Below are 14403 nucleotides of genomic sequence, written 5' to 3'. Positions count from 1 at the left end.
ACACGAATTAGTAACGTTCTATTGGATACCAGTGTTACCGTTTGCATTGAAGTTCACTCATACAATCTATAAAGTATGATTATTTGATCTTAAATCGCCTTATATTTGTACTTGTAATGCATTATCTATTCCATGGCTTCACAAAAGTGCAGTCTACTTTAGTTTGTCACAAAGTACTATTTCTTAACCTAATATAATACTCGGTCACATACAAACCTAATATAATATGTGTAGGATAAATAGTTACTATGTAGTTTGGATGATTTAAAACTTAAAGCGAATAAAATAGAATTTTATTATCACATAACTTGCTAACTTTCCTGGTCAAGTCACATTCAAACGTTCCATTGTATTGAATTGAATCAGTAGCTAGGTATATTCTAACTTTATCAAAATCGGAAACATGCTCAAGTTTATCAAAATCGATTCGATAGTTTTTGAGGATACACATGTTACTAGTGGTAAATAATACCTATCGTATTATGTATATAAAAATCAGTGGCGCTGAACCCTTTTTTAGTTCTAGACCTCAGATTTCTGTATCTGTTTCATGATCATTTCATCTTATCAATCTAATAGGCAAGTAGGCGATCCTCTGCTTGACATACGCCGTCGGCTTTTTGGGTCAAAGGTCGGTTTCATCACGATATTTAACTACACCGTTCGAGTAAATGTCAAATACGCACATAGACAGAAAATCCATTGGTGCACAAGGATGGGGATCGACCAGGCCAAATGCTGCCTAAGAAAATAACGGTTTCATTTTTCTACATTACTTTTATTATGCATCTGTTGATTGTTATTCCGATATAGAAAGCATAGATAATGTTAATATTATCTATATGACATTGTGTGAAGCAAGAGGTTCCAAGGAATTACAAATTAAAAAAAATATGATAATATATTTGTTTTGATGTTAAAATTCTCTGCATTATTAAAATCCTGGTACAATACTGATTTATACACTATTACAAACTGGCATTTAAGTTAAATACAACATTTAAACACGCACTTAACATATTAAAATGCATAAATAACACTTGACAAAGAATTTTAGATCACGTTAAACAATAACGTAAAAATATGTATTTAAATAAATTAATAACAATTTCCGGTCTATTTTATTCTTAAATGTATATACAAGTGAGTATATGCTTTCTTCAATAAAACCAAAGTTAACATGACAGACGCAAGGGAATCCTATGCTCGCTCTTTTTGTTCGAGAAACAAAGACATAGCTACTTTGCGAATGTTTTTTATAGCTATTGTCCTTTTCGAAATATCGTTGATGACAAGGATTATTATAAATGCATCTAATTTCGCCTTTATTTCTGTAACGCTAAAGGTCATTTTATTGATAGCAGTGTTAGATAAAGATTGCTATTCAATGGGTTCTCAATGTATGAACAGTATGCGTCCGATTGTAGTTCGGATAATACGTGCTTAGTGGTGTGAAGTGGTAATATTGCGTTAAAAAGTGGAACTAATTACATTATGGTTGCGTGATCCGAGAACATAGATTTTGAGATAACAGGTAATAATAAATTTTGCATACCAGGAAATTGGCTAAAAAGCTTAAACCTTAACTTCATACTCAATATTAACTTTAATTAATATTAGGTCTTATTGCATTTTACTCTCAATTAGAGTTCAACGGTATCCAAATTAGTGAGTGAGTATTAACAGCTGATATATAACATAGCGTAAACGTTTTTAACTGCATGTAAACAGAGTTATAAATAACTATCCTCTAGGATATGTGGCGTCATACAATAAAGCCCGAAGAATTCTATTTAAACGTAAGTTGTAATAAAATGTCGACAAAAATAATCTTAAAGTCGACATTTATTGTTCGAGTTGTTGTCACAATAATTTATTTTTATTTAAATTTCGCATATTTTTAAAAATATTTTAACATAAATCATGTTTACGTTACATTCTAATTGTAATCGTTTTAGTTTCTCGCTTATTTATTATATACATATTAAAAAACTATTGTTTCCTTTATATAATATTAGTGTTGAGGTATGGATAACTTAAAATTTGTACTAATGTTTGACCATTGCAAGTTTGTAGAATTTTCAGAGAACTCGAATATCTAGCGAGAAAACTTCAGGGTGTTTGAATGGGTTCTTATTTCGTACCCTTTGTCTCACCGCATTTTAAAAGTATACAATAGTTAATCCAGAACCCACTATAATTACGATTTTATCTATGATAGACGTTATCTTGAATACCAGAGACCTTTACGACTATGTTTGTAAAATGATACAGATTTACAGCCTTTATATTTATTGCGATTGCTACATATAATTAATATCAACCTGTTATTTTCGCCAATGCTTATAATATATTCGTGACCAAGTTATTAATACGATAACGTCGGTGTGAATAAATTTATTTGGATTAAGTTCTGAAACAAGGTCTTTTATATAAAATGCCAATTATTGTTGAAAGTTAAGAATGTAACCAAATAACAACCGTTGACCGTTATTACAAATTAAACAATTTTAAAAAAGAAAATTACACGCTTACAATACGATAAATCTGTATTTTTCAACAACGATTAATTTAATAGAGTAATGTAATGAATAGCGGTCAGAGTGTGGACAGGACGGGAGCGGCGTTGGGTTTTTTTACTTAGTTACCTGTTTCGGAGCGGGTCGTCTCTACGGCTGCTTAACTTAACAAGTGCATCTCAGGGTTTCACAACCTTTGGTTAATATGCGACAGAAATAAATACATAGAATAAACGTATATATTTAAAGACAAACATATTTAAAAAATATAAAAGACAATCTCTGTGAGTTTCATTACGCAAACCCCAACATTATTTCTAATCGAAATTATATATTTTATTATAATTCATATTATGTTTTCACATGTACCGGTTTCAATATATGTTTATATGTTAAGTAATATATAAAAACAATGGGATTAGTTCTTAGATGATTTTAAGCAATATTTCCAAAAAGTTTTTAAATCATTAAGATTTGGAGTAAATCAGAAATATTCTTTAAAATAACGTAAAACATTAAAGACGATAATCATTAAGACAAAATATAAGATCATTTTAAAAAAGTTAAGTCAAAGTATTCATTTAATAACAGTTAACCAAGGTTTAAGCAACACAGTCGTCGATGGTCCGTTCCCGTCCCCGTCGGTATTAATTTCGCAAAACCGCATCACACGGCTGGTAGGTCATTCCCTCCAACTGCCAACCCGTTATCACAGGATGTCCAACTGACGCACCACTCAAAAATATATGCACTTTTTGATTTAAATAATCGTATATAACATATACATATTTTGTAGTAACTTATTAATATTACTTTACGTAACACAACATTTTCAATCGTTTTGAAACTATGCGTATTAAATATCCAATACGTACTTGGCAATATAAGTTATTGCCACACGAATTCAAGTGACTATACAAGCGTATACCAAGCGAACATACCTACGTTCGTAAGTGTTTCAAATCTGCTTGTATTTTTTATCTCATTTCATTGCAGAATAAATACTAATAATAAGACTGAAAGAGAAATATACGTAATACTGGCATTTAATGTGAATTGAAGATGTTTTGACCAGTCGTCCAAAAATGAGAAAATTTACACAATGATATCACCCTAAATAACCCCAGATAACCCAACTGTTTTTCCTATTAAGCCGATTTAGTTTCTATGAATAAGGGGAACGTTAAAACCAGAATAAATCATATAGTCTTTCGTTTTCCCGGAAAAACAAAACAAAATTATGTTGTTAATTAAATCTAAATTCAGGTTACGCTCATTAAATTACCTTATTGAATGATTGATAGCTGCCTGCTGCTCTTCAATCAATTTTCATATTTATTAGTCGTATTGGATCCAACCTTCGGGCAAAAAAGTTTGCTTAATTTATAAAGTGACCTCTGGTTGATGAGGTCGCCAGACGAGTGACGTCTGAAGAGTCAATTTAGTAAGGTGAAATTAATTGTTCCCGAAATAGATTCACTTAAGTTTATTGCAGTTTCATTTGTTCAAGTGTATACGAAAGTATTAGATTTCTAGTAGAACATATTATTAAATTAATAATAAACTACTCAGTCTTTCATAACAGCGTAAACGCAATTAGACAAAAAGAGATAAAATAGAACTAAAGTTAAAAGATTGCTATTAAAAAGTTTAGTTTTTATGAATAAGCAGGATTTTTATTAATTATTATATTTATTTAAGCACCAATAAAGTATTTATGTAGCTTAGCAGTACCGCGAATCATCCATGACCAGGGTTCCATTCCTGACGAAACAAAATTTTATTTTACAACTTGTACGGAAAGATATCGCAAAAATATGTTCCCTATGGACGGTTACGTGAACTTTTAAATTTTGAATTGACGGATGTCTAGTACCCGTGGCATTATAGTTTATATATAGATTAACTGATGTAACAGTTTTTATTTATAATAATATAGCAACGATAATAATAATCGAATTATCAGCTCGGAATGGCCACTTGCGCTAATTATAGGTTATCATTTTGATGCCCACAATAACAATCAATTAATCATAACAACATGTATATCACATATACTTTTTACAAATTCGTATTAAACTTTTAAAATCTGTAATTTTTAATTACAAAATCCGTTCCTTTTAATAATGTATTTAATAGTGAATCTTCTTACATATTTTAAAACAGAGTCTATGTACTCTATGATATGTATTTTTGTTTTATGAGTTTAATTGACAAACTTATGCTTATGCTAGTCTGCAGTGATCAAATTGTGTTTCAATTGTTGACTTTAAGATATTGCCTTCACGGCTGACGCTCGGTTTCTAATTCTAACAAACTATAAGTGTAACGAGTCTATAAGTTACTATGACTACGTTACGAGATGTCACATACTAGATCTGCTGTAAGTCCTGTATTAAAAAAATAAAATACAGTATGTAATTCAGTTTAAATGATAATAGTTATGTTTAAATCATATTCAAATATTTATAGAAAAATTGTTCCCCACCTCTGTTCATAGATTTGATTTTTTTGTTAACACCTTTATTTGTTAGTATAATTCGACATCGGGAGTGAGAAAAAAAAGTAATAGACTTTTGACAGGGGATATTTAATGAAGTTGTCGGTTTTTTTTACACGCTCTCGGACGTTCTCACGACGGGACCATTGTAGGAACACGTCCCGAACGGTCCCAATCAATTATGTTAACAGTGATAATTTTACTTTTTCTACTACTTTTTGTCGTACGTTCACGGCATTAAAGTCAACAAACACATTATACGCCAGTTACACGCTTATTATTTATCTTCGGTTCTGTAATTCGTGGATAGTATAGTTTATATATGAACAGAAATACTTTTTATTTAGATTGCAATATTCACTATATTTCCCCTGGTGTATATATTTACCTTACGTTGGAATTTATCTAAAAGTGTTACCTATATTTCTAATCGGTCAATGTTTTGTACTTTGATTTTATCTTCGTTATTTTATCGATAAACTATTACTTCGTTCGTGAATACTAGGTATATCTATCACTCAACATTCTCAGCATCGGCAGTTTATATTAGGTATCCCGAATTAATTATACGCTTACCTAAAGCTAAGGAATTCTATCTAATGTTGCAATTTGCAACTAGAGGTATTTGTAATATAAAAACACATAAACAGTTGAACTGTTCAATGGAATTAACACCTGTACAACAGATAAGCGTCCTCTTCAACGGAAGGAGATGAGGAATATTTTTGTTAATCACCCTTTTACAAAAACAACTCTTATTATTATCAAGTAAAATCAAGAGTGTATTATGAATTGATTTAATTTTTTATTCTAGGATGTGGCCGTCAGCTTCCTGGTCAGCACAGCTGTGCGCAGGACTGGCTTTAGCTCTATCGCTGACTATCGGCGATGGCCGCAGAGACTATAAGGACCAAGAGAGAATGAACTCTGACATTTCATTATGGATTGACGAACGTCAAGTTAGGATGTTTAGTGGTAAGTAAACCTATATAGATTTATGTTTGCTTTTCTCATATTGACATAACAGTGAGCGTATACCAATACGTAATAGCGCTTTGCACATTCCTCTATGATTTATGAATATTTTAGCTAACGTTCATAGCATAGAGACATTTACATTCCATGATAGATTATTATTATTCATCAAAATCATTAACCAATAGGTAATATTTAAGATAATTGTCATTAATAATTGTCATCACATACTTATATAATTTATAATATATTTATACGTAGTTAAGTTTATATTAGCTTTTATACCGTATATTAAGACTTACAAGTTTCCTATATATACAAAAAGAAAGATGTAAAGCACTTTGTTATTCTAAAAAGCCAGAAGGCGACGGGTAGAAACCAGTCCTGTAGAATCTCCTCCAACTTCTTCGATATTTACCTTTTACAGCCAGCATCCAAATAGTGCCAGCGCTTCTACCTCGTCGGCCAATCGCTCTTGCAGTCCCCTTTGGGCCGGTCCAATCTATGAGTCTTATTTAGTATTTCAGTCCTAATTGCGAAATAGAAAACAGCAAAGATCAAGCACACGATTCGGTGTTGAGAATTACACGCTTTAACTGATAAGTTAAGATAAGAACTTGATCTATCCAAAATCATGTTTACAACTAATTTCACTTGTATGTTTCAGGTATATCAATGCAAGTATTTGCTATACAGAATGGAAATATACAGCCATATATACTAGATCCAAACTTCTCACATAAGCTACCAATTATCCCGTCAGAAGTTGGGTATGTTAATTTTACATGGAGATCAAAAAAGAGATATTATTATAATTTTGATACATTGACGTCTTTTGATCTTAAGGTTTTAAAATCACCTATTTTATCAATTAAAACCCAAGGGAGGGTGCCGAAAACGCCTAAAGGTAAGTTTTTACAAACTGGAAATTTTAAATTTCCGGAACTTCGATTAGTATTTTCTCATAAAATATTCAAATAAATGTTTTCCATATAAATACAATTTTGCTACGATACTTAATTAAAGCAATAGAAAATCGTCTTAGTATTACGCAATAGAAAATCGTCTTGAGAATTGAGACATTGTCTTCAAAATTTATTTAACACAAATATAGTTTGGTTAGATTTAAGCTTTCATACGTACAACGTCGAATGGCTTCTGGTACTAAAACAAACATTGTCGATTAGACTAAATTTCCATTGCACATATTATGGAAAAATTTAATATTAATGATATATTTATTGCAGAATTTAGTATATTTTTGCCGTGTATGGGCAACGTAAGTGGCGTAGCAACTTTTGAAATCGGGCTAATCCTTAAAAACGGACGAGGAATCCCATTAAAAGGCACCCCCCTAAGACTAAATTTAAAAAAGGAATGCGCACAGAGAGGTGTGTATTTAGAACGGACAGGTATTGTATCGCCAACGCATTTTTAACACTTACACGTTTGTATTTCGAACATTTGTAAATATTTAGTTCTAAATTTAAATTTACGGTCTTATTCATAAATGCAAGCCCTTAATAGCCGTTTTACGTCTATTCACTCTCGTGTCACGTTGAAATTAAACGTGACCATTAACTATTTGAGGCTAAAATTCCTAAAATTGTATAAGCTTCTAAATTTTACGTTGTTAGAAATACAAAAGTTTTGCTTTTAAAAACTTTTTCCTGAAATATAAGTAGTCTCATTAAGGCTTATTAATTCAAAATCATGCTTTTATTACGAATCGAAAGCCTAAGAACACAATGCATTGTATTCTACAGCTTTGTCGTAAAGCTTTACTAATAATACATTTATGAGTTTAAAGCACGGAATACGAGTCAAATATTACTTTTATAGGTGCGAGTGTTCGTGTGGTTTGAACAATACAGTAATTGACACCGTATTGCCTATTGTTTCTCTTAGTTCATGATTATTTACTATTACAAAATAGACTAAACAATTTTAAAGTTTAATTAAAAAGGCTTTTGGCACTTTGGCGATTGGTACTTGCATTATTACTCGCCAAAGATTTAATTTATAGATGCGCTTTATGCTATGCGTAAAGTGAAACGCACTCAATCTATGTAGTATTTTTATCTCGAAAAATGAACTTTTGCATGAAAATACGCTTTAAATTTTTCAATTTAGTTTCTTTAAACGTCCTTACGTTTATTTATTGTATATAACAATTAAATTATAACGAATTCCGTCTTGTATATTAAATGCGACTACAGCTGGATGGGTGAGCTCAGCCATTCCGTCGATGACATATGTTAAGACAAAGCAATCACATCTATGATATTATATATATACACATATGTGTAGCGTTTAATACTAAAATATCAAGCCTGTCTATAGCCCAGGCTACATTAACCAAATGCCTTGTTTCCGGGCCTCCTCGAGCGCGAACTACGCCTCCGCTAGCGGTGTCTCTGCTGACAGCATCCTTTTTTAGGTTCGTACTTGCTTGCTTTTTAATTACTAACAACTATTAGCTTTAAAAAGTGCTCTATAAATAACAAATATTTATTCTTGAACTGTCATTGTTTAACTTGGGTATTATTATTTCTGCGTAATTAATGTTATAACCTATAAAGTGCTAATAGACTGAGCTATTAAACTTCACACTGCTATTAACACTTTAAGAATTCTAGATGCTTAAACACTGTATGAAATGGTGGTGCGTATTTTCATCGATTAGAGATCACAACATCTGTCTCTTTTGGACAAGAGAAACTAAAATTCTCAATCAAGCGAAACGCGCCATCTTTTTGACTTCCCCTAAATGCTCACAAGTGTATGCTTAAGATTATGTAATGTCTCCACGACTCTATTTGTTGTTTCTTAAGTTCGTCAGAATTATGTAAACAGTTATTACACATTTGTCTCTTTTAGTATATATACGATGTTATTTTGACAGGTCCAGATCCTGAGTGCGATAAAAAGTGTGCGAATCAGGGATGGTGTAATAGCGAAAAGATTTGTCAATGTCCGGACGGTTATATGGGGCAACACTGTAGGACAGCATTGTGTTACCCTCAGTGTATGAATGGAGGGAATTGCACCGCTCCAGGTGTTTGTTCCTGTCCCCCGGGATATCAAGGACGACACTGTGAAGGAGGTAACTTGATTGATTTACAGCAACAGCTACCAAGAGATTTGTTTTATGTACCTTATTCGGGATAATTTGAGAGATAGGATAAGTCCCTGGACACAATGGCAGGGGAGATGAGTATTATAAAAAAAACATACCATCAACAGTTTAGAAAGTTTGTTATTAAATTGGTATTAGTTTCTGGATGTAACTTCGTCATATAAAACAATCAATATTTAATCAAGACATTGCGTAATATTATAATCTAGATGCTCGTAAGTATACAAAATAATAAAAAGATAACATTGTTTTGTACATACATATTTGTAAAACAAAAATTTGACCTTACAAATTAGGCGCATAACAACGTTGGTTTGAGATAAGTATAACGTGAGGTAGGCCTTGGGTCTGATAAATAAACTATAATAATTGGGTAACTTTGGAGATATTATTATTTACTTCTTATTGGAGAATCCAAAAATGTAAGTAAATGTATACAGTTTCGCAATCCGCCATTTATAAAAGTACTGTGGAAGTTGTAAGGAAACAGCTAGTTAATAATTAATGATAAGACATTTTTTTTGTATTATAAGATTTTGTCTTAAGAACTGAGCTGAGCTCGCGTACCAAGAACTATTTACTGGTAAAATTTGGCTGCATTCGAATAGAATGTCGTCTGTTTTTCTCATCTAGGTGCTAACTCTTTCAAATTAAAACGTTAACAAATATTGTATTTATTTGTTGTTTTAAACAAAAACTATAAAATATATGAATTAAGTTCGATGAACGTTGAAGTCTTGCCATTAGTTCAAATACTTACGTGTGGTGCGCTGCTAAGGTTTTCCGACAACAGTTCAATTGTAAATATTACACAAGCCTCTAAATATTTACTACCAAACATGGCCACTGATCGCTGATCATCTTTAGCGTTAAAATATCGCTTCCTAAAAGCTGAAAATGTAAAACGTAAGCGTCGCGTGTCAACACGTATTGTGCTAGAGATATTGTTCACCAATCATAATCGAATAGAGCACATCAATTCGTGTTTTGTTATTCATTCTTACCCATTTATTGTATGCAAAACAAAAACAGTGGCGCAAAACTTTATAGGTTGGGCCTCAGATTTATGAATCGCTTTCGTGATCATTTTATTTATAAAAACAAGTGACGGCAGCCGTGTGTGCTGGACTCACGCCTTGGACTTTTTGACATGTCTGGTTTCATTCACTATACGGCGTGTTAAATGCGCACATAGTCACAGGCTGAGGACTCTACAGATAAATGAAGACTTGCTCATATTGTTTGTTTCTACGAGTTTTTTAGTCGTAATCTGGATAATCAATAAAAAGTTTTACAGCAAACTATAGTGGAATCTGTATACCTCGAATGTCAAGGGAAATGTAAAAATTAAAGACTTAACTACGATACATACATATGAGGTAACTGCTGATATTTCGACTTACCGTGGCGCGATTCATAAGTGTATTTTCCGATTGTAGGCAATGAATGGATACATTCGTGTACAAGATAAAAACAATAGATTAGTAGCCCCGAACCCGAAAATTCACTTTGGATTTTGTTGCTATTATTTTGGGGAATTCCAACTGACTTACGGAGACTGTTAGTTCAGTATAGAGTTTTTTGAAATTCGAGTTTTAGAATATAAATATGTATTATCAATACTTCATAGGGAAATAACATTTTGTACGAGTTACAATGTCTAAATAATTCGAGAGACCGCGTCTTTAAGGGTTCAGCGGAAGGGGATGGCAATTTTTTTCGATTTACTGAGGATTTCGACTTAACGAAGTTCAAGTTATAGAGATTCCACTGTAACATTTATTCCTATATTTACAAAAATATGCCTTTTCCATTATATATATTATATCTTCTTTGATATAGCAATGGCAACTTTGCATCCTGTTTTAATAACTTCAGTAAGGGCCTGATAGAACGGTGCTTGTTCTGCTCCATGGTCTATTCCTGTATCGTGGTGCTCCTGCTCCTCATTACGGAACTGGGTGATGGTGTCCAGTATATCCTTGTCAATCTGAGGGTCCTCCATTAGAGTTCGAAGCTGGTCATTGTAGTGGTCAACTATTACAGTCTCTACTGCTACTGTACAAGCCATGGCTGCTTCTTTGCCGAGTAAGGCTGTGCCTAAAATACATTTTTAACTTTGTTACCTTTTAAAGTTAATTCTGTATAGAATAGGGTACAAGATTTTAATAATCAAATCAGATTATTTATTGAGTGAGTAAAGAACCGACACAAATAGCTATTTCAATGGCCAGTATGAAAAATAAAGTGTAATAGAGAAAATAACTAAATAATCAGTAATTTATTATTATACGTCAAGACACGTGACACAACAGATTCGGAGGGCACTTTATTTTTGATACAGTCAAATAGCCTATTAGCATAATTTTTTTAAATTATCGCATTTTATTGTTGTATCACATTTATATTTACATATCTGTATACTTATAATTTAAAAGCGCGAAAGGGGAAAGAAGTAAAGAAATGTATGTAGTTTAGTAACGGAAAGTTAAAAATGAGTGAAGTTAAAAATGAATGGGTTTGCGTACATATTTTTACAAAATGGGTTGAATTAAATGTTTACGATTTTTACAACTTACGAGACGTTTTTCACGGGCTGTAATGTGATTTATTACCGTTTCGAGAGAGGCTAGAAATTTGAAATAAAACCCGTTTTCAGGACTGCTATCCCTTTTAAAAACATTATGTTGAGTGACCTTGCTAGGTGTAGGATAAGTACGGAATGATGTGCAAGGCAGAGGGAAGGTTAGCACCCTTACTCTTTAACTTGGATATTGAGAAAACTATATCGAACTTGCATACAAAAACTATATATTGGGAGGTACTCAGTAAGAGCTCTGAACCATCTCGAAAGCAGTCATTAGAATACTATATTGGGTACAATTAATGTATTCCCAAAATAAGTGCAATTTTTTAGTGTAATACCATTCCTTATTAATTTTAATAAATATCAAGAGGTATCAATCGTCAACGCCTTTTCTTTAGTTCATTCGTTTGTAAGGAACAGAATCCCAGTTCGTATTTTATACAATAGAAGCTTTGTAATAATATATTTACTACTGTCTTAGGGACAACATAAAACCATGTTAGAACTGAAAATGTGAATACAAAGAATATACAGGATTGATAAAAACTAAAGATAAAGTTTACCTGCTCCAAGGGCGAAGCCAGCTATATTCCAAAGCGGTGTCATAGCAGTAGGTCGTACTCGGTACTTTGAAATGAGTTCCTCAAATTTCTCTCGATGTTTCTTCTCTTGCTCCCACATGTGTTGTATCAGAGGTCCTTCCTTTGACTTACCCAAAACTGCCATCTGACCTGCATATATGCGGTCAGCTCCTAACTCTCCAGCGTGATCGACTCTAATTATTTCATCCAGCTATAAAGAAAATACAAATTCATCAATAAACAAAATTCTTCTGTTAATGTTAGGTTAAGCATGCCCGGCCTGGATAAATTATTGTTTATTCAGGATGTGTATTATCAGGAATTATTGTTTTAAATTAAAAACAATTGCTAACTTTACAGACACTTTTAATTTATTTATTAACTCATTACAAAGTACATAATTACTAAATCACATAAATTCACTAGCTTAGGTTATAGAAAACTAGACTAGACTCTACTTTTCATTAACATAATAATGTATAATATATTGAAATGTAAGGAATATAAATAAAATTACGTCTTAAATGTATTATCAAATCTTACATGTGGATTTTTCTTAAAAGCCGATGTGTGTGCGCGTCGGGCGTGACGCAGTAGGGGTGGTCGCAACATCCTTAATCTGTAATCATTAATTTGTTTCAGGTATCTGCTCGCAAAAGTGCTTAAATGGTGGCAAATGTATACAGAAAGATACATGCGAATGTCCTAAAGGATATTATGGATTGAGGTGTGAATTTTGTAAGTACAAGATGTAATCATTCTTACTATTTAAAAAAATTGCGGTCATGTTTTCTGTGTTGGGTAACATATCAGGATGACAAAGTGTGGATTATATGAGTAGTACTAATGAACAAGGAGAAATCACTAGCAAAGAACACTCATGTTGAACTTTACAATTATTTAAATAGATTAGATGAGTCGGGTTTTGTCATTAATGTGTAAAAATGTTCTTCCCCAGCAAAGTGTGTGATCCCATGTCTGAATGGTGGTCGCTGCAAAGGAGTCAATAAGTGTCGTTGCCCACCTGGGCTTGGGGGCAATCATTGTGAGGTGGGGCGTAGAGGAGGCGAATGCACAAGAGCGTGCAGACATGGCGTGTGCAGGGGAGGCGCTTGTCTCTGCGAGCCAGGCTGGCGGGGACGATATTGCCATCGTACTTATGGTATATATATTTGAGGATTTTAGGATATCCTTTGTCTTATCTTAGATTTTAAGGAACTTGGTAATTTTAGTATATTTTACTTGGGATATGTGCTTAAATGCAACAAAATGTTAAAAGTTTCCTTTTTTGATAACCAATATAATTTGGTTGGAGAGGATTGAAGTGAACTCTGTAAAAAATTCAATGTATTTAATTATTAATATGTAATTTTGGCATTTAATAACTAGTATAAACAATGCATGAAGCAGTTCTATCTAATATCATTTCATCACATTATTTTTACAGGTTCTTCAGAAGAATCTGGAGAATACAAAAGACCTCGGTGAAAAAAAAATTTGAGCTTAATATATACTTAAAAACATGTGATTTAATTTAGGAATTTATGTATAATACAAAGTGTAATAATTTTAGTCATTTATCTGTTAAGGTTAGCATATTTTTATGGATATTATATTTTTTTAAGGCAAAGAATTACATTTGTATTTTTATTGTTTAAGTACACCCGAAAAAATAAATGTAAATAACATTTAATCAATGATTATACATGGAAAAAACCAGACCATAGGTTATTTTTTGGTATCGCATAATTGGAGTTAAAATATTTTTATTTCCCGATTATTAAAATAAATTACCTCGAAGGATATAAGAACAATTATAACATATTTTATTTGCAACAATGAAAAAAGGTGGCCAAAACAAAAACTTACTTTACCTCTTTACTTGTGGAAACAGCAAAATTGGTTCAAATTGTTCAGAACTAAATATATTTAAAATTTCTTAAATCAAATCTGAAATCTTCAATATTGAATCACACTTCACATTTCTGTTGGTGTTTTCCTGAAAATTACGGATTTTATGAAAACTTGCGACGGAATACTTTTTGTTTTCGACTTTAATGTCAAATTATATGGTAAAAATCACCTTGCATTCAGAGTTGTCA

General features: G+C 32.1%; 2 protein-coding genes across 4 annotated transcripts; one reads left to right on the top strand and one right to left on the bottom strand.

Annotated features, from left to right (window-relative positions):
• Positions 1-1419: 1419 nt before the first annotated feature.
• On the top strand, positions 1420-13937 carry LOC123714737 (protein shifted). 2 transcript variants are annotated; one of them, XM_045669202.1, is made up of 8 exons: positions 1420-1534; positions 5834-5994; positions 6662-6901; positions 7242-7385; positions 8900-9100; positions 12944-13039; positions 13260-13463; positions 13749-13937. In XM_045669202.1, the coding sequence occupies exons 2-8, from the start codon at positions 5835-5837 to the stop codon at positions 13787-13789; spliced, it is 1086 nt and encodes a 361-aa protein (XP_045525158.1). In that variant the 5' UTR covers positions 1420-1534; position 5834; the 3' UTR covers positions 13790-13937. The 2 variants fall into 2 exon arrangements, with proteins under 2 accessions (XP_045525158.1, XP_045525157.1); XM_045669201.1 differs by having other exon boundaries at positions 7242-7406.
• LOC123714738 (5-demethoxyubiquinone hydroxylase, mitochondrial) lies at positions 9247-14403 on the bottom strand. 2 transcript variants are annotated; one of them, XM_045669203.1, is made up of 5 exons: positions 14385-14403; positions 14176-14300; positions 12845-12920; positions 12284-12512; positions 9247-11233 (listed from the first exon to the last, which is right to left on the bottom strand). In XM_045669203.1, the coding sequence occupies exons 3-5, from the start codon at positions 12911-12913 to the stop codon at positions 10956-10958; spliced, it is 576 nt and encodes a 191-aa protein (XP_045525159.1). In that variant the 5' UTR covers positions 12914-12920; positions 14176-14300; positions 14385-14403; the 3' UTR covers positions 9247-10955. The 2 variants fall into 2 exon arrangements, with proteins under 2 accessions (XP_045525159.1, XP_045525160.1); XM_045669204.1 differs by lacking the exon at positions 14385-14403 and having other exon boundaries at positions 14171-14348.

Source organism: Pieris brassicae, chromosome 9 (assembly GCF_905147105.1).
Source record: "Pieris brassicae chromosome 9, ilPieBrab1.1, whole genome shotgun sequence".
Lineage (NCBI taxonomy): Eukaryota > Metazoa > Arthropoda > Insecta > Lepidoptera > Pieridae > Pieris > Pieris brassicae.
The sequence above is the reverse complement of the archived record's forward strand: the minus strand, read 5'-3'. Positions and strand labels throughout refer to the sequence as shown.